Source organism: Struthio camelus, chromosome 5 (assembly GCF_040807025.1).
Source record: "Struthio camelus isolate bStrCam1 chromosome 5, bStrCam1.hap1, whole genome shotgun sequence".
In the NCBI taxonomy this organism is placed as follows: Eukaryota; Metazoa; Chordata; class Aves; order Struthioniformes; family Struthionidae; genus Struthio; species Struthio camelus.
In genome coordinates, this window is record NC_090946.1 from 3,020,226 (window position 1) to 3,039,611 (window position 19,386).

General features: G+C 45.5%; 1 protein-coding gene across 2 annotated transcripts; it reads left to right on the forward strand.

The window, feature by feature from the left end:
- The first annotated feature begins 8,134 nt into the window (after positions 1 to 8,134).
- Positions 8,135 to 19,057, forward strand: LOC104140372 (mas-related G-protein coupled receptor member H-like). Of its 2 annotated transcripts, none has more exons than XM_068944046.1 (2): positions 8,135 to 8,413; positions 17,449 to 19,050. In XM_068944046.1, the coding sequence occupies exon 2, from the start codon at positions 17,491 to 17,493 to the stop codon at positions 18,442 to 18,444; it is 954 nt and encodes a 317-aa protein (XP_068800147.1). In that variant the 5' UTR covers positions 8,135 to 8,413; positions 17,449 to 17,490; the 3' UTR covers positions 18,445 to 19,050. The 2 variants fall into 2 exon arrangements, with proteins under 2 accessions (XP_068800147.1, XP_009667393.2); XM_009669098.2 differs by lacking the exon at positions 8,135 to 8,413 and adding an exon at positions 16,537 to 17,060 and having other exon boundaries at positions 17,449 to 19,057.
- Positions 19,058 to 19,386: the final 329 nt, after the last annotated feature.

The following is a 19,386-nucleotide window of genomic DNA, read 5'->3' on the forward strand; positions in this document are numbered from 1 at the left end:
GAGTTATCAGAGGGGATTACTGCTCATGACTCTAAAAGCCTGATTTCTGTGGGGTGGAAGCCTCCTCCTGCCAGTGGTGCCATCCCTTTGCCCTACTTTAGACTAATTCTGGACCAAGAAGATCTGTCCTATTTCATTTTTTTTGCTGTAGAATGAATTTAAACAAATCGGTCAGAAGAAATAGGGAAGAAATCACTGTAGACATGCATAGCAGGGGGAGGCAAATGCAGCCCAAGAGGAAGGAAAAGGGAAGAACCATTGACTAGAGCGGAGAAGAGAAGGGAAGAACAGCCACATCTGTGGCAAGGTACAGGGCTTTTCCTAAGCATTCAAGGCAGCCAAGATGAAGCGGCCTGGATGTAAATCCTGATGTCTCTGTATCAGCAATGCCAGTCGCACTGGGAGGACGTCAACTCAAAATGCCCCAGGCTACAATCTTCCATACCTGCTGTAAGCATTTTTGTGTTGGCATGTCCCTGTTTCTCCACAGGCAGAAGGAAAGGATGGGAGGTAGAGTTATCCTGAATGCTGATGTGATGTTGCCTGCTTCAAATGCAGCTTTTCTCTGACTTTAATAAAATGGGAAGTAAAATATTCATGACATTAGTTACCATAGTCATAATTTGACATGAAACCTGGACCTCTCTGAATTCTTTAGAAAATAACTTTTGCTTAAACAATAATGAAACTAGAACAAAGGAGACTTTCAATACCATAATCTAGTTTGTTAGGCTCCAGCTTTCATCTCATCAGCCACTCCAAAATCTGCAAGTTGTTCCGGCCACAGGCTGGTTTTGAGAGTTATTTTAGCTCTCCCACGGGTCACAAGCTTACAGCACCGCCAAGAAAGGGGCCACACTACACCACTTCATTTTATTTTTAGAGGGAGGATGCGAGATAAAATAAAATAAAAAGGGGATTAAGGAGGGAGTAGAAGAACTCATAAGCAGGGCAGCAAGAGAAAGGCCAAGTCTAATAGGCTTTTGATTTTGCAGAGAATGGTGTGGAGATAATTCTTCCTGACCCCTCTTTCTTAGCACGGTGGCACTGGAGAAGCATGACCCTGTGGTGCAGGGAGGGTGTGCTGGGCACCAGTTTCCCAGAACGTGCCATTTTGTTTGCCCAGTTGACACAGCTTTGCTCTTTCAGGCCAGGCATTTCCCTCTTGCGATATATCCAGACTTGTGTTGGGCAAGGGAGAAGGCCACAGCGCTGCACATCAGTGGCAGAACCATGCTGGGCTCCTAACTCCCAACTCCTTGGAAAAGTGCCTCCACCAGGTAGGGTGCATGCTGATTTCCCAACCTATTTCCCCCCTTTGTTCATCTCACCAAAATTTTAGCATTGACCTTGCATGTCTTTGAGAAAACTTTCTCTCTGCACCATTTTGTTCTTCCTGTCTCCCAGCCCTTAAGCCTTCCTCTAAGAAATTGTGTGCAGCTGGCTGTATGGGATTCTTCCTCCTCTGGATTAGTGAATGCCCAGACCCTTGGGAAAGGACGAAAAGTTTGGATTCATTCATTACTATAGCCCTATCCACACACATCTCCATTTATTGTAATTATTTGGCTAAGTTCCTAAATTATTTCTAAATAATGTTTAAAATTGTTACTTGACGAAGGCTATCAGATCCCTCCTGCTGAACAGTCACACACAAGGTTATGTGTGTGTTATGTATATTAGGCTGGAGGGGCATATTCCCTAAGCGTGATTCCTTACATGTGAATTCTACTCACCCCAAAATAACTAGAGTACTTACAACAATGATTATTTGAATTAGCACCCATCTCTGTATCGCACCTGATGGCAGCCACTTACGAGTCAAAATCTTTGATTCTTCATAAACTGCTGGTTAATATACATTTAATTGGGCTTTTATCTTTATCATTCTCTACTAAATGAGAACCATTTCATTTTGTTCTTTTGTTTGTAATAAAGTCGTAATGGCAGGTTTATGCCAAAAAAGAAAAAAAAAAAAGAGTACTTGTTTATCTTGACTATCAGGAAATGCATAGCAACAAAAAAGTCACTTTTTCTGTGGAAGCATCCCTCTCAGCCAGCTTCCCTGGAAAATCACGCAGAGCAGTGAGCTTACTGCTGAGCCAGGGATGTAGGGACTGGGACACAGTAAAACTCCTCTTTGAGTGGTGACAGCCGCACTGAGGGTGAAATGTAATAATTTCCCAGTGTGCTGCTGTCCCTAAAGGCATCTTTTAACATCAGTTTAAAAGTTTAACTTGAGTTTCTTCCATTTACCGTAAGAACAGCGAGAAAGGGACATTAAGAAATTGTTTTTAAGCGAGTTTTCCTCACTCTTCAGCCCTGTGATGCTCTAGAAATAATCTCTATGGCAGATCCACTAGCTAGTTCTTTTCACAGACATACGTGTTTTTTCTGGTCATTGTCACAACTATTTATTTATCTCATTTTGGGTTTCACTGAACAACATAGGCTATCACCTCACAAGCATCTCTTCTGAGTCACCCTTTCTTTTCCGAGACTAGTGCACAAATGACTTAATCAGCTTATCCCTGTAAGAAGCCATGGATTTATTTTCTATCCTGTCTGTTTCTGTATAGCATTGCAATAGCGTTCCTCATTTCTTCCAACATGCCTTTCTCTGATCGCCATGTCAGTTCTTTCTCTAACCCCACAAATAAGAGGCTGATAGCAAATCAAAAAAAAAAAAAAGTGTTGGAAACAGTCTTTTACCATCTCTGCAATATCCAGAGCCAGCTGGACAAAATTCCAAACCACAGCAACATATGTATGAACTGAATTTAATTAATCAAAATTCCTCCAACTGAAACTCACATTGAACCACTGGGAAGGATTTCAGCAAAGATATACATACACACTGCAGTCTTCATCTCATTGGATTTATTTAACAGCAGAAACATCTTATTAGGACCTACCTAGAAATCAAAGAGAACTCATAAAATTATATGAAATTATAACAAACTTTGAAACAATTCTAACAGAGTTGTAACAAAAGTGTATAATTCATAACAAAGGGCAATCCTTTCACCTGGGATTGTTTAAATAGCCTAAGTAAAAGTTAAGCGTCTTACTATTGAGCTTCCAAATGTCTAATTGAATAACCATTACCATTTCCAAGTCTCTAGCCATATTTGCCCCAAATGTCCTTTCAATTACAAGTCCTTTGGGCTCACTAACTCCAAATTTCCCTTTAGTACGTTCCCAGCATCTGCTCTGGCAGTGGCTGAAATGCAAAGGATGTCCCAGTAAGACATTCCATGCCCCCAGAGGAATGTCCCTGGGCTGTCTCAGAGTTGTCGCCCTGTTATGGGGTCTTAGTGATTAGAGACAACAACTTAAATGGGAATATGCATTGCTAGCTCCAAACCACCACTACTGCAAGGTTTACCCTTCAATCCCTACAAATATCTATCCAAAAGTAGGTTTTTAATTCTAAAGCAATGTTACTATTAGCTAAAAATGTCCTCCTGCATGACTAACAGACTGGGTTAAAGGTAATGCAGCTGCATTGCAGCTCTGCCTCCCCATAGCTCCAAAAAGCTTCTGTTACATCAGATTTCCGTGGGCCAGAGGGAAAGCATCATGCTATAGTTTCTTAATTCATCTTTTAATTCTCCCAGTGAGTGTGAATCAGCACTGATTTACAGATTGGTACTTCCCAGCTTCTGCAATTACAGAGAATTGCAGGATGAATTTCAGCTGCCATTGTTGTCCTTCCAGACCTCAAATTTTATAGGCAGAAGAGCTATGCTTCTCTCTAATTCGGTAAGACCCATCCCAGAGTTCGTATCCATGAACTGCACAACAGCATCCCAACATCTCTAGCTTCCCAGGCATTTTTCTCACTGAAACTTGTCCAAATGCATTTTTGCTTTTATTTTGGGTTTCCCCAGGGTAAGAATCATGCAGGTGCAACCAGATCCAGTTAATGTAAACCCTCTGCCCTGAGAAGCCCCTAGCATTGTGCAGCAACTCTGTTGAAGCAGCTGGGGAGCAGTGAACTGTGCTATAACTAAGGGGCTGAGCAAATCCTAGTGTTTTCCAGTGGTTTTGCCTGATTCCCTGAGCTCTGTTTTGGTCACCCGATCCATTTGCTTTGCAAGGAATATGTTTTTTCTTTGCTGTACTCCAGATATGGACCTTCCTCCTGATGCTCCCAGCTGTGATGTCTGGACAGGCAGGCAGTCTGCTGCCCTTGGCTTCCACAAGGGAAACCAGGAGGAGGGACTAAGGAGAAAGAGGTGTGTGAGGACCAGCCTGGATAGAAAAGGAAGAGAGGGAGGGAGGGAGAAAGAGAGGCGGGGAGGCCAAGTCTATCCCAGCTAGGGGAAATAACCAGGGAGAAGAACTGAGGGATGAGGGAGTGAGCAGGAGAGAGAGCAAGCCACATATCACTTATGAGAGGAGAGAATAGAAAGAGGTCCTTCCCTTCTCTCCTCACACACTGTGAGGCGGAAATGAGGGTTCAGAGGAACCAGGCAGGAACAGACAATTTCTCAATGTCTCACAGATACCTAGGACTGGGGTTACCCATGGGAGGGTCTTCAGGGCAATATCCACAAGGAATAATTAGTAACTCAGTATTTTCTTGTTCAGTTCACACTCCCATAACCCCATCCAGATGCTATCAGCAGAGGCATGGCTTTTCCCTTGAGTGAGTGGGATAGCTGGCAGCCTCAGGGTTTCTTTGTGATACACAGTGCCACGAGAACTCTCCTCGCTGCTTCTGCTCTCCTCAGGCTAAAGGAGAACCCTTGAAAAGGCCAAACTCCACTGAATAGGATATGCAATAAAAAGCGTCTTTTTGTGACTTGTGAACCAGTGATGGGAGTTCGCATGGCAAATAGTTCACTCCTAACTGGTGGATTCTTCTCCATGCCAACAAATCTCTGCGTCTTTCTGTTAGGTAAATGCTTGGAGATGCACCTCTGCCTCCTGGAGGGCCTATATCTCTCCTCTGACTACAGAAGAAACCTAAACTTTTGGAAGGGTAAAGGGAGAGCAGAGGAGTCCCCTCCTTGGTCTCCCACTGTGGAAATGTCAGTACTGCAAGGAAAAGTTCTGGAATACTAAAACCAGTAAAATACTGGGAGAGCCCACGAGAAGCAGGAGTAAGAGAGAGCAGTGGACAACAGCACAAGGGAAGATTAATATAGCTGGGCTGAGAGGCTAAGAAATGAAGCTGACACAGCTGCCAGAAGAAGAAACCACAGTGTCCTCTGCCAGTGACCAAAAGCCAGCATGGAAATTTCAAAACAGGAAATGGGCCCAACAGATGCAATAAGAGAGAAAACGCTGTCATGCAAGGGAGAAGAGCAAAACATAAGGGCAGCTCACTGTGCAGGTCATCTTGAGAAGACCTAGTCGCACCCCACACTTCAATATTTGAAGAAAACATGCACAAGACAGGCATGATGCTAACATTGGCCTGTCTGAAATACTAGATATTGAATACCCCAACACTAAGGGCATGGCCTCATGGAAAGGGAAAATAGCTAATTTCATCCATTCCCACCCTCACCCCATGCACTTCCCAGCACCAAAATGTGCGTAGTCCAGGACGTGGCCAGGGTCACTGGGTGACATACAGGACAAGGAGCGCTGGCTTTTGAGACCTCATTACAACACTTGGGTTTGTCTTAGCTGGTGGTAACAAATTTGAACTGATCTTTTATGCCCTGTTTCTGAGTCACCAAAAGGAACTGGGGAGATCCTTTTGCCTCTCAGTCTTGCTTGCTTCTGTAAATTTTAAGCCAGTTTGCAGCCTATTGCCTGTGTTTCCTCATTTTGGATATCTTTGTGGCTATAGTTTCTCTCGCTCTTGGAATATTAAGACTAGTGGGTCACCAGACCTGTGTCCAGGAATAGCTGCTTTAATGGAGCCCCCAATCTATGGCACTGTCACTCGAATTTCTACTGTGTTTCCTTCCACCCCACCCCCTTTTCTTCTCCAGCTGATGTGAGGGGCTGACTTCCTGGTAAATCACATTAAAAAAAAACATAACTTCTTGTAATAAGCAATAAGCCTCTGAAGACAAATAGTGCTCTGTAAGAACAGTAATAGGTACCATCAAGGAAAGAGAGGAAAAGATGTTCTTAAGAGCTGTTCTTATTGTTAGCCAGAGAACCTGGGCAGGGATGGTAAGGAAATACAGCTGAGGAGCAAAAATAATACGCGGCAGCCATCCTGGGATGGAAGAATACTATGCCAGACCCACAGAGCCAGCAGGTTATGAAGCTTGGGTTGATATGTTTTGGACTTGGTAGTGACCCTCACCTGACCGTGTCATCTAGATGTTCGTTATAGGCCCCAGAGAAAAATAGGCACTGCTTAACCATGGTTCTTCTCTACTTAGAGCAGATATCTGCAAGAGGAGGCAGGAGGGATGCAAGTCAGCTGCCCTCTGGCACATGGGTAGTGACATTTGAGAAGCCTGCAGTAAACTTCCTCAGCCCTATTTGCCCTTCCAGAAGGTCATGAGGTCCTAGCAGATCCTGTCTGCTGCTAGCACTCTGTGGCCGTCTCAGACACCCTCAGATGTCTCAAACGGTGTGAGATGATTACTTGCAGAGAACTAAATGGAGCCCTAAAAGTGGGTCTTTCTCTCCTGTGGATGCAGAGGGAGCTCAGCTGAAGGTGTTTGCACTGTTGGTGTCCAGGCATAGGACAGGCACATCCTGCTGCTGACTGTGAAAGTTGTACATTCATGAAGTTCATTTGCAGAGAGCGAATGGAGGATGAAGCTATTCCAGCAAAAGGCTGAAGACCTTCCAGGATACCTGAGAGAAAAACCCAGGTTGTTTAAGGTCTATTTTCTTAAGACAAAAATATACATCTGGAGGAAAAGTCTCCATGTCAGCTGCAAGATTCTACCAAACAGTGTTAATGAGACATCTCTGCCCCTGCAAGCACCGATGTCTACACCTATACAAGAGCTCTGCTGGTATCAGAGCGATAAGGAAGATCCTGAATGGCAAAGAAGATGCCAAGAGCGATCCCACCCTCTGCATCGTCAGGAAATCCATGATTGATTCCCAGACTTCCAAAGCTTCAGGAAGAATAGGAGCTCTATTTGGGGGGCAGGAGGTGGGGGAGTGGTTGTTACTTGGGGTGTGGGGGCTGTGTTCATCTTGCCTCTTCCTCCTCCCCTGAGTTTTTACTGGTAATACTTTGCAGTTTTCACACATGGTACAGCCTTGATTGAAAATAAATGGCACAGATCCTTTTGCATTTACACAGGAAGAAAAAATCAAAACCCACTAAGTCAGGAGATAAGGCAAATGTTCCCTGGAGCTGAGAGGATGTAACACTGTCAATTAAGAATTGGCTTGAATTACATAAAACAAGAGGACTAGCTATTTTGTACAAAGGGTTCTTCCTTGAGTTATAAGAGCACATTAAGTATGATTATAGGTTATGATGTTCACACTTAATTTTGCTGTGTTATGTAAACATTGCAAAAGAGATGTTATAGGACAGGCCCTTTTGCACTACACTATCTTCATGTCAAGAATTTTATTACAAGGAGAACTCCCCTTTCCAAAAAAAGTCGACATGAGGATTGAACATACTCCACAAGCCTCATCTTTCTCCTGGAGCTACACCATCTCCTGATGAATCACCAGTTCCACCACCTGCAAAGAAAATACAAATAGTGGGGCTTGTAGTGCTGTTTCTGTGGAATGAGTACAAGATGAAATGTGTTTCTTCTTTTACCTTAAAAAAAGAAAAAAAAAATCACCCACCACCCCTTCCAGAAAAAAAACAAGAAAGAGGGAACAGAGAGTGGCTAATAATGAAGTGGAGAAGCACTGTCTCTAGAGGGACATCTCTGTGATGGTGGAGCTGAAAGAAAAGGTCGTCTCTGACCTGAGCTTTGAGGGTACAGAAAGATGAGCAATTCAGACTCATTAGGATCAGCTCTCTCACAGCCTTCATGGATTATGCAGGCACCACAATCAAGAAGAGATTTAAGGAAGGATGTGAAGATAAAGTGTGAAAAGGATACCTACATGTCCTGGAGGTGTTTCTTGAAAGGAGAGAGAGCATGGGAGCATTTGCTTTATGCACTGACATAGCAGGCAATGGAGGCTGGTGTTCAGGGTCACCCATGAGTCGATATGGGAACGATGGTGGGCAGGAAAGGGGCATGCTCTGAAACCCTTCAAAGATAAGTTACTTGATGTGGATGAGACAGACCAGGCAGAGGAGCCAAGGGATCACATGCGGGGTGAGACACAGCAGCTCTGCTGTTTAGGGGCTTCTCCAAGCAGAACAAGAGCTGCCTCAGGTCATAGCGTCGGAAATACTTACCTGAGTGAAGACAACAGGTCTGCATGATCAAGGACAGAGAAAAGGCTTCAGCAGAAAAAATGGATATGATGATGGGGCTCCATCCCACCTAATGCAAGGGTGAGGTTATTCTCATTTTATTGTATGTTTTTACATGTGAGCTGCGGTCTGTTGCTTTTCTTACAGGTATTAGAGAAAAATAGGTGCTATTCAGCTGAGATTCACCTATCCTGCGACAAACACCTGTTGTAGGACAGAGAAGTCAAATAAATTTGAGACCAGTCCTCAGGCAGGCTCAAGCCATGTAATTTTATATGTCTAATAAGTAGTTATCCTAGTCCAAGCTCCTCACTTTATGTTCCCTCTCAAATACTGAAGAAAAATAGGCACTTCTATAGGTTCCTGTCTGTGTTAGATTCCCTACAGAATAAACCACCACCTTTGAGTCCTCTCTCCACTGATTCTAGAGGGAGCCTCCCTGGTAAACTTAATGAGGGTTTAAGGTTTGTTAAGTTAAGCTAGATAAATCCCATCCTTTATTGCAAAAAATACTTCACAGAGAATCCTGAAACACCAAAGATTCAAATTAATGAAGTTTCCACTTCATGTGCATTTTATCAGATAAACTAAAAAAATTAACAACAGAAAGGCAGAAAACAAGTTCATACCACATCCTCAACTAACCTCTCCATCTACTTTACTGAATCTTACTAGAAAAAGATGACCATTTCTTTATGAAATCGGTACACTAATTTGAAAAGACAGTGATGTTTTCAGCTGTCCTTCCCATATGCAGGAGGGAATTCCCAGTCTCTCTGCTAGTTGATATATATTTATCTATATAGCCCAGCTGAGTGGCTGAAGGGAGATGGATGTAATCACTTCTGAGTTGAAACTGGGGTTGAGGCTACAGGTCATATCCATTTCAGCCAGCCTGCCCAGGTAATTGGTGGCTAGGGAATAGCCTGCCTCCTTCCCACTCCAGCAGATCATTATTGCAAAACATTCCAGTACAAGTCAAGATGATTCAGAGTGCTATATTTAGCCTTCAAATTAAAAAAAAAAAAAAACTTGAAGTTAGCACACTAATCTCTCAGGAACAAACATGTAACTTCTAAGAAATCAGATGTATATGCATGTAACAATTTTGTAAGACAGCGAGTATTTCATTTCTGGATGATTAAGATATCTGAAGAATGACTGGAAGGCTTCATTCACAAATTCTTTTGCTTTGTTGATACACAGTCTTACAGACGCACATACACGTATGCCTGCTCCCAGACTGTCCCTGGTTCATCCCCACCTTAAGTTCAATGTCCATGTCTCATGGGAGACTTCAAGCACCCTGACATCTGTTGGGAAGACAGCACAGCTAGGCACAAACAGTCAAAGAGGTTCCTGCAGAGCACTGATGATAAGTTCTTGACACAGGTGGTGGAGACACCAACAAGGAGAGGAGGAGAGATGCAATGCTAGACCTTGTACTAACCAACAAAGAAGGTCTAGTTGGAGATGTGAAGGTTGGGGGCAGCCTTGGCTGCAGTGACTATGAGATGGTGGAGTTCAGGATCCTGTGAGGAGGGAGCAGGGCAATGAGTAGGATTGCAATGCTGGACTTGAGGAGAGCTAACGTTGGCCTCTTCAGGGACCTACCTAGGGGACTGTCATGGGGTAGGGCCCTAGAAGGAAGAAGGGTCCAAGAAAGCTGGTTAATATTCAAGTATCACCTCCTCCAGGCTCAAGATCGGTGCATCCCTCTGAGTAACAAGTCCAGCAAAGCGGGCAGGAGACCTACATGGATGAGCAAGGAACTCCTGGCCAAACTCCAGCAGAAGAAGGAAGTGTACAGAATGTGGCAAAGGGGACAGGCCACTTGGGAGGAACATAGGGGCGTTGTCAGCGTGTGCAGGGATGCGACAAGGAAGGCTAAAGCCCCTTTGGAATTAAATCTGGCAAGGGATGTCAAGGACAACAAGAAGGGGTTCAGCAAAAGGAAGCCTAGGGAAAAAGTGGGCCCGCTGCTGAATGGGGCGGGTGCCCTGGTAACAAAGGATATAGAGAAGGCAGAGTTATTGAATGCTGCCTTTGCTTCAGTCTTTAGTGCTAAGGCCAGTCCTCAGGAATTCCAGACCCTGGGGACAAGAGAGGAAGGCTGGAGAAAGGAAGACTCTCCCTTGGTGGAGGAGGATCAGGTTAGAGATCTTTTGTCCAGACTTGACATCCATAAATCCATGGGCCCTGACGGGATGCAGCCACGAGTGCTGCGGGAGCTGGCGGATGTTATTGCTAGGCCACTCTCCATCCTCTTGGAAAGGTCCTGGAGATCGGGAGAGGTGCCTGAGGCCTGGAAGAAAGCCAGTGTCACGCCGGTCTTCCCAAAGGGCAAGAAGGAGGAGGCAGGAAACGCCAGGCCTGTCAGCCTCACCTGCATCCCGGGAAAGGTGATGGAACAGCTCCTCCTGGAGGTCCTCACTAAGCATGTGGAGGACAAGAAGGCGATCAGGAGTAGTGAGCATGGCTTCAGCAAAGGGAAGTGATGCTTGAGCAATGTGCTAGCCTTCTGTGCTGGAATGACTGGCTGGGTAGGTGAGGGCAGAGTAGTGCCTGTTGTCTCCCTGGACTTCAGCGAGGCTTTGGACGCTGCCTCCCATCCCATCCTCCTAGGGAAGCTCAGGAAGTGTGGGCTAGAGGAGTGGCCGGTGAGGTGGATGGAGACCTGGCTGGATGGCCGAGCTCAGAGGGTTGTGGTGAACGGCGCAGAGTCAAGTTGGAGGCCTGTAGCTAGTGGTGTCCCCCAGGGGTCAGTCCTGGGTCCAGTCTTGTTCAATGTATTCATCAATGACCTGGAGGAAGGGACAGAGTGCACCCTCAGCAAGTTGGCTGCTGATACTAAGCTGGGGGGAGTGGCTGATACCCCAGAGGGCTGTGCTGCCATTCAGAGGGACCTGGACAGGCTGGAGAGCTGGGCGGAGAGGAACCTCATGAAATTCAACAAAGGCAAGTGCAAGGGCCTGCACCTAGGGAGAAATAATGCCATGCAGCAGTACAGGCTGGGGGTTGACCTGCTGGAAAGCAGCTCTGCCGAGAAGGACCTGGGAGTGCTGGTGGACAATAAGTTAAGCACGAGCCAGCAGTGTGGCCTTGTGGCCAAGGAGGCCAATGGTCTCCTGGGGTGCATTAGGCAGAGTGTTGCCAGCAGGTGGAGGGAGGTGATCCTACCCCTCTCCTCAGCCCTGGGGAGGCCTCACCTGGAGTCCTGTGTCCAATTCTGGGCTCCCCAGTACAAGAGAGACATGGCACTCCTGGAGAGAGTCCAGCGGAGGGCTACAAAGAGGATGAGGGGACTGGAGCACCTCTCCTCTGAAGAAAGACTGCGAGAGCTGGGCCTGTTGAGCCTGGAGAAGAGAAGACTGAGAGGTGATCTGATCAATGTGTATAAGTATCTGAAGGGGGAGTGTCAAGAGGATGAGGCCAATCTCTTCTCTGTGGTGCTGCATTTGGAAATCCCAGGACAAGAGGCAATGGGCAGAAACTGAACCACAGGAAGTTCCACCTAAGCCTGAGAAAAAACTTCTTGACTGTGAGGGTGACAGAGCATTGGAGTAGGTTGCCCAGAGAGGTAGTGGGGTCTCCTTCGCTGGAGATGTTCAAAACCCGCCTGGACGTGATCCTGGGCAACATGCTCTAGAGGACCCTGCTTGAGCAGGGGGATTGGACTAGATGATCTCCAGAGGTCCCTTCCAACCTAAACCATTCTGTGATTCTGTGAATGATGCACTAAAGATATTTGTTCACTACTAACTCTGCAAATTGGAAGCCATCCCCCCCTCCAAAGGCTAATTAGGGTGGTTGTGGTGACCATTGTGATTTTGCTTGTCTTCAGGAAGCTAGGATGTGGCTGACAAACTTAGCTGGGGGAAGCAGAAGAAGAATGGAGGCTGCCAAATGTAGAGAATGGACCATATGACCAGTTTTACAAAGGGGCCACTGGGGCAATCAAGGGTAAGATACAGAGATTTTCATCTGGAGCTGAACAGGAGCTATGGAGAAGGAGAAAGCCTGGGAACAGGAAGGAGCATGGTAACTGTGCATGAACTGAGACATATGAGAAACTGCAGAGCCCACCATGCCTCACTAAGTCCAGGATGAAATGTGTCAGCAAGGGTACAGGCCAATGAAGGAAAGGGACGAGGGTCTGAAGTCCTACGATCTACCCTTGCAGTATCCATGGAGAGCAAGGAACTGGAGTACTAGCTTGCATTAACTGTGTGCCACAGGTCCTCCTGAACGACCTCATAGGGTGACCACAAGGTCCATGAGGAAAAGGGACAGGGCAGGTGACCTCCTACTATCCTCTGACCCATGGTGCCTTCATGCAGAAATAACACTAAGACATCTGTAGTGCTAGGCCACAAATGCACAGAAGCAGCTCCCTTCCCATCTGATGAATCTGTTAACACCTCAGAGGTGCTTAGGAGGGTGACCAGGCATGGCGCTGAAGAGCCATTCGTTGTCACTTCTGACTAAGATGTAAATAAAGGGGTTGATGTTGCTTCTTACAGAGGCTGGCAGGACAAATACATCAGTGGGTTAAACCGAAGCAGGTCACAGGCTGGAGAAAGTTCTGAGCAGTGACTGGAACAGTGAAGAAAAGGGAAAAGTACTTACATAGAGAGCTTCCCAGCCAACAGTGCTCAGAACCATGTCAGACCTCAGAGAACAGGATCATGCTGGAAAGGACCATAAGTGGGGCAAAAATGAGGAAATTGGGAACATACATGGAGATTAGAGCCAGTCATCAGATTTTTGGCATGTCAGAAGCACATGGGAAGTGCACTAGTCCTATGAAAGAGCAAGAGAGATCCTGGAACAAGGCATGGTCCTAGTGGTTCTTGGTCCTAGTTCCAAGAAGGAAAGGAGACAGACAAGCACCTCTCATTGCCGGGGAGCTACAGACCCATGCTTTGTGACCACAAAGAGCAGCTCAAATGACATCTCAATGCTGGAAGTGTTAATATCTTAAGAACACACAAAGAATTGCACACCAGAAAAATGTTGAGGAAATCAGCTTTGAAGGGGAGGAAGCCAGACCTGACAACAGCCACATTAGGGTCCCAATGGTGAAGGAATTCCTTCTAACGTGACATAAGTGAAAACACACTGTGATCCCATTTTCCATCAGTCCACATAGGCACATTAGCCAGTTCCAACAGAGAAATACGCAAGTGATATAGGCAAAAAGCAGGAGAAAAAAGGGAGAAAGGCAGGTTGGGACATAACAACAGTTTGGACTATGGAAGGGAAAAGTAAAAACCATAAGAAGAGATGGTAACAGCCTGGGGAGGGGACTCTGAAAGTGCCCTTGTCCGGTCTTCCATCCTTCCCTGCCTTACTTGGCCTTCCAGTTTGTTATGCAAGACTGGAATCATGGCAAGAGCTGATTTGTAGGCCATGTGTCTGAGCAGGTAGGATCAGCAGGCAAAGCTGAACCTTGGACTAGAATGGCATTGCTGGTGTAGCCCTATCTATCTTGTCACGGCTTGTTATTGCTGCTGTGAACTGAGCTGAAGCAAGAAATATTCTGGATCTGAAACTCTCCTGATAGTGTGAAGCAACAATCAAAGGATGTCAGAAAGATCAACCACAGCTATATGTCCCCAGCTTTGCATTTAGTTTAAATTTCATGAAGGTGGAATAGCTAAAACCACAGCTGATAAGGTAGGCCTGTTGTTCCCACCAACATTTCTATGATTCAACTGATCTAGGGCTTGCAGGCCTAATGGCAAGGACTCAAATTTAGGCTCAAGTTGAAAAGCAATCCGTATTCGAAGTGCAAATCCCCTCCACATTCAGTGTCAAGAGGGTAGTTCCTTCTCAGGGAAGGAGCGTATCCTACTGCTCAGAAGACCTGTCAAACAGCGCTTCATTTTGTGCCTCCCACCCACAGAGCCCACACCAGCGGACAATGGAGATTACAAATGTGTGATAGACATCTCTGATGTGGCCCTGGATGGTGCCCATGTGGGCCCCACAAGGAGATGGTCTAGTAAATGGGACAGAAGCAGGGAAAACAAAGTGTATCTTTGTGCTTGATTATCATCAAGGAATGTTTGACCTTTTCAGTATTTATCAGCCCAGCAACTAAGTCAATTTAAAGATGTTTCCGTCTCTAAACAGGAGAAAACTTGCTTCTCTCAGTGAGGATGAGTGTACCTCCTATAATTAATAGTCATCATGTTTAATAGATTACTAATATATGAATTCAATGTCTGAATATCTAATACAATATAGGTATGTGTATGTGTGTGTGTGTATGTATAAATATATATACATACACACACACACATACATACACACATGGAAATTTGTATATTTATAAAACATGATATTTGGAGCACAACAAGAAGCTAAGGTGCAGAAATGCTTACCATAGTAAATTGAATGTTAAAAGGTATCTTGCCTTTAAGTACAATGCAATTAGAAAGATTGCATTGTTTGGAAAGTTTTCTGTAAGGAATATTTTTAAAGGATTATGTATAAACTGATAGGTAGGAAATAGCACATGCTCAAAGCCAGAGGTTCTTGAATCGAGAAGATACACTGATAATCAGAACATTACATACGTGTATGAGATGTAAAAGTTCCTTTGTTATACAGGAGCTGTCCAGATAATTTTAGAAACGTACAGCAATAGTATAGGAAAAAAAGGTAACACCAGGGCCATACATGCTCAAGTCCACGCACTCACTTAGGGAGCATAACCTCCATGTTTCCTGTAGTAACCTCAGTCGCTCTGAGGTTAGCACCAAGTACCAAGATCACTGGGTTATCGAACTAGATGGGACTTTCTGAATAATTTTCATGAAGGATGTCAACAAAGTGCAAATCAACCTGCAAGCTATATCTCCAAAGACCTTCCCCTGCAGCCACCAGGTGATTTTAGCTTAATAAATTGGACTTAAACATCATTCCTCCTCTTTCTAATCTACCTATAACTGTATATGTGGGATCCAGCTGTTTGTGTGCCCGCTGTATGTGCACAAACCATGGTTAATCTTTATTTTAATACATAAAGAGACTGATAATATGTGATTTTGTAATATAACCTGAGATGAAGAAAGTGATGTTAGTGACACAAAATCCTTAGACATTACTCTGATGTTACAGAAATCATTGAAACCCGAATTATTTGATGAGATAACTCTGGTGCCTTTAGGGGCAAATTTTACACATTTACAAAATGTTTTAGAACACCCCAAGGCTACTGCAGCAATTTTAAACAGGTAGTCAGTCTGGCTACCAGGACAGAAATTAACAGTACCTCACAGTAACAAAGACATGACAAGCTGCCAAGGTAATAGAAGAGGCAAGGCACTACTCATGATTGGGAATCCTTCCGAGAAAGGTCTTCTACAGCTACAGGCACTTTGAACCTAGCTTTACATCCCACAGCTGTCATTTTAATCATCATAACAATGATGTTAATGGGGCGAATCATATTGCCTATAAAATTAAGCCCTTGGCAAACGGATCAGTGGCTATACACCAAAGTGAAAAGCTGCAAGCCACCCACAGACCTGTCCAGGTTATTGTGAGACAAGGCCAGGTAGGGGAGGGTGAATGCCTCCAAGAAGAGCCATTGCTCAGTCCTCATGCATAGGAGAGTTTGCAACATTTTTGCTGAACTCAGTACCAACTGCCCGTGGTAGGTGGACTACCAGAAGGGTGGGATTGAACAAAAATAACTGTTAGCATACGCAGGAATGAGGAGGAGGAAACTCCCACCACCAACATCATACTTCTGGTAAAGAACTGGGAATGCTTACAGTTCATCCTAACAGCATGTTGGAAGGGTGAACATAGCACCAGAGAAAGAGGTAGACACTAGAAAGCTGGTGTCTAATAATTGTAATTGTATTATTAAGACAAATTATCAATAACTAATCTGGAATATAAGTGTTAGTATAGCTGTAACCTGAGACTGAAAATAATGGTTTGTTGTACTTTGATTATGCTGTTAATAGTCTATCAATTAGACTAACAACAAATGCTAATCCTTGGCTCTGCTTTGAACGTGTGTTCCCTTGTGCCCGTAGGAGATTTTAATGATAACCCCCCCTACTCTTCCCAGAAGGGTAGAGTTGCTTCTGAGAAGCACACAACCACTCCTCTGATATCTGCTTCCAGAAGTTTTTGTGCTAGAGGATTCCTCGAGGGGTGTGTAATATTCACGCTGAGGTATCAGATGCTGTGGGGCTGAGAAGTCCTGCAATGGACAGAAAGAGGAATGAAGAACCACAGAAACCTGTCAAGTAGGGGAGGAAAGGGAAGATGATACAAGAGAACAATTAGCAGGACAGTCATTGCAGCTAGTAGGAGAACGTTTTTAATCAGATGTGTGCCAGGAGCCATTCACAAAATCCTGCTTGCAGAATTTCTGGCAGCAGTCACTTCCTCTATGGCAAAAGAATCAAGATAAATAAAAACAAGGAAGCAGAGCTCTGACGTAGACCATAGTTACAAAACTGTTCTCTGCTCCCTTACAACCCACACTGTGATTCTGGAAAGCTGGCGTGCATGCCACAGAGAGGACTTACTGGGGACAAGACAAGAGGAAGATCAAGAGTAATAATATTGGGGATCTCCTGGCACCCCGGGGAGCACATTCTTCCTCACACATCTTTCCTGGAAGATCAGAATAAAGACATGGATTTGAAGGGAGCATGAGATGTGGAGACACTAACGCTCATCTGCCCAAGCCAAGCTAGTAAGAAAGCCCTTGTCTGCTGCTTCACCAAAGCTAAGTTAAATGCCATGTTTTTCTTCATCCCTATCACACTTTTCTTTCCTCTAGCTTCCGCTGCCAATAATTAAATCCCTCCCATGCGCTCCTGGCAACTTACAGCACTCCTTCCTTTTGTTCTTTCATCCTACCCTGCTCTTCCCTTCAGTGCCTCTCTGAGAATCAGTCCCTCCCATCCCATATGTCTCTCCCATCCCCATGGTACCTATAACTTTTGTCCCCTGGACATGTCTCACTTGCCTGCCGGGGGTCCTGCGTGGACCTCCCCCTCCAGCGTGGGGAGCAGGCAAGAGGCTGCACGGCTCAGCTCCCAGCATCTCGGAGTCACTAACCCAATTGTCTCTGATCACAGCCGAGAGACCAGATCCCGCCACCCAGCCCAGCCTTCCTGGGGATGGAGCTGAACTACACGTACCTGCCACCCACACAGCCCACGCCAGCGGACGATGGAGATTACAAATGTGTGATAGATGTCTCTGATGTGGCCCTGGACGGTGCCACACTGCTCATCTGCCTGTGCGGACTGGTGGGGAATGGAGCCGTCCTCTGGCTCCTCGGCTTCCGCATCCGCAGGAATCCTGTCACCGTTTACATCCTCAACCTGGCCTTTGCAGACTTCACCTTCCTCCTCTTCATGCTCACCTCCGCCCTGTTATACATCGTGGAGAATGTCTCCTGTTCCACTTTAGAGCTCCTGAACTATCTGAGGCCACTTTTCCTGCTGTCTCTCTTTGCCTACAACATGGGCTTATATCTCCTGGCAGCCATCAGCATTGAGAGGTGTGCATCCGTCCTGTGCCCACTCTGGTATCGCTGCCGCCGCCCTAAGCGCTTGTCAGCCATTGTGTGTGCCCTTCTCTGGGCTCTCTCCATCTCTGTAATTGCTACAGTGACTTTTCTCTGCATATCTCACCACCATGAGCACTGCCAGCTGGCTCTCATCTCCATGTATGTCCTTAATTTCCTCATCTTTGCTCCACCCATGGTCCTCTTCAGCACAGTCCTGTTCATTAAGGTCCAATGTGGGTCACAGCAACATCACCTTGGGAAGCTCTACATCGTTATCTTCCTCACAGTCCTCTTCTTCCTCCTCTTTGCTCTTCCCCTCAGCATCTGGAACTTCTTACAGCAGTTTAACTATGTCGCCGGGCAGTCCCAGATTGTTTTCTTGCTAGCCTGTATCAACAGCAGCATCAACCCATTTATCTACTTCCTGGTGGGGAGCTACAAGAGGCATTGCTCCTTGGTCTCTTTGAAGGTTGCCTTCCAGAGGGTCTTTGAGGAGTTGGGAGATAATGCAGCATGTAGTGAGGATACTACAATGGACACACTAGCCTCAGTCTGTTAAAAGCCTTTCCACTGTTCTGCTTCATGCCCCCTGGACAAAGGATGAGGGTTTTCTTCGGTAACTGGATTAAATAAATTCGTCTATATTAATTCCCCTAAAGTCACCCATCAGCAGTGCAATTGCGTTCCCTAGAAGAAATCAGGGCTGGGCTATGTAGAAGATTGATATGGGGAAAGAAGCTCTATGGGGAGAAAGTGTGTTGGTGCACAGCATTTGCATCCCCATCAGCCCACACCAGTTCCAAAAGTACTATTCCCCCGCTAACAGAAATATGTCAAAGAGGACCATGTTCCCATCTCACACACTATCAAATAATCCAGCGTCTGCTGACTGGGGTGGACATTGCATTTGGGAAACCCTGACCCATATTCAGACTAGAGGGTAAAACATAGTCAATATCCTGAGCTCTTCTCCCCCATCTCACCTCCAACCTGACACAGGTTGTCCCAAGTTCTGCTCCCCTTCTATTTCTAGAAATGCTGATTGGGGAGGATGGAGGGGTCATCACCCCCTCACAGACACTCTGCCGATGCCTCTCAGCCCTTCCCTCGCATGGATACTCCCCTCCTGTATCTCACTGCTGCTTGATATCAATAAACAGCATTGCGCACACCTGAGCTGCCTTCGATTTCTGTCCAAGCACTTGCTGGATATCTGGAGCTTGTTCTGGGTCCTGCTTTGAGGTTCAGGGTCCTGGTGGAGGGAAGGAGAAATATATACATTGCTCTAATTCTCCATAGCAAAAATATTACTAGCTCCCCTTCAGATGTGACTGCCTTGCTTCACACTGAATTTGAGGAGGCAGAATAGGGGCTAAGGAGTTAGACCATGCCTCCAGGCTGTTTTACTAGTTTCACAGGAAATATCTCCCCTAATTTTTCTTTTATTTTTAACTTTGCTAGACGAGTCGAAGGATAATGTGTTCTTCTGAAATTCTCCCTT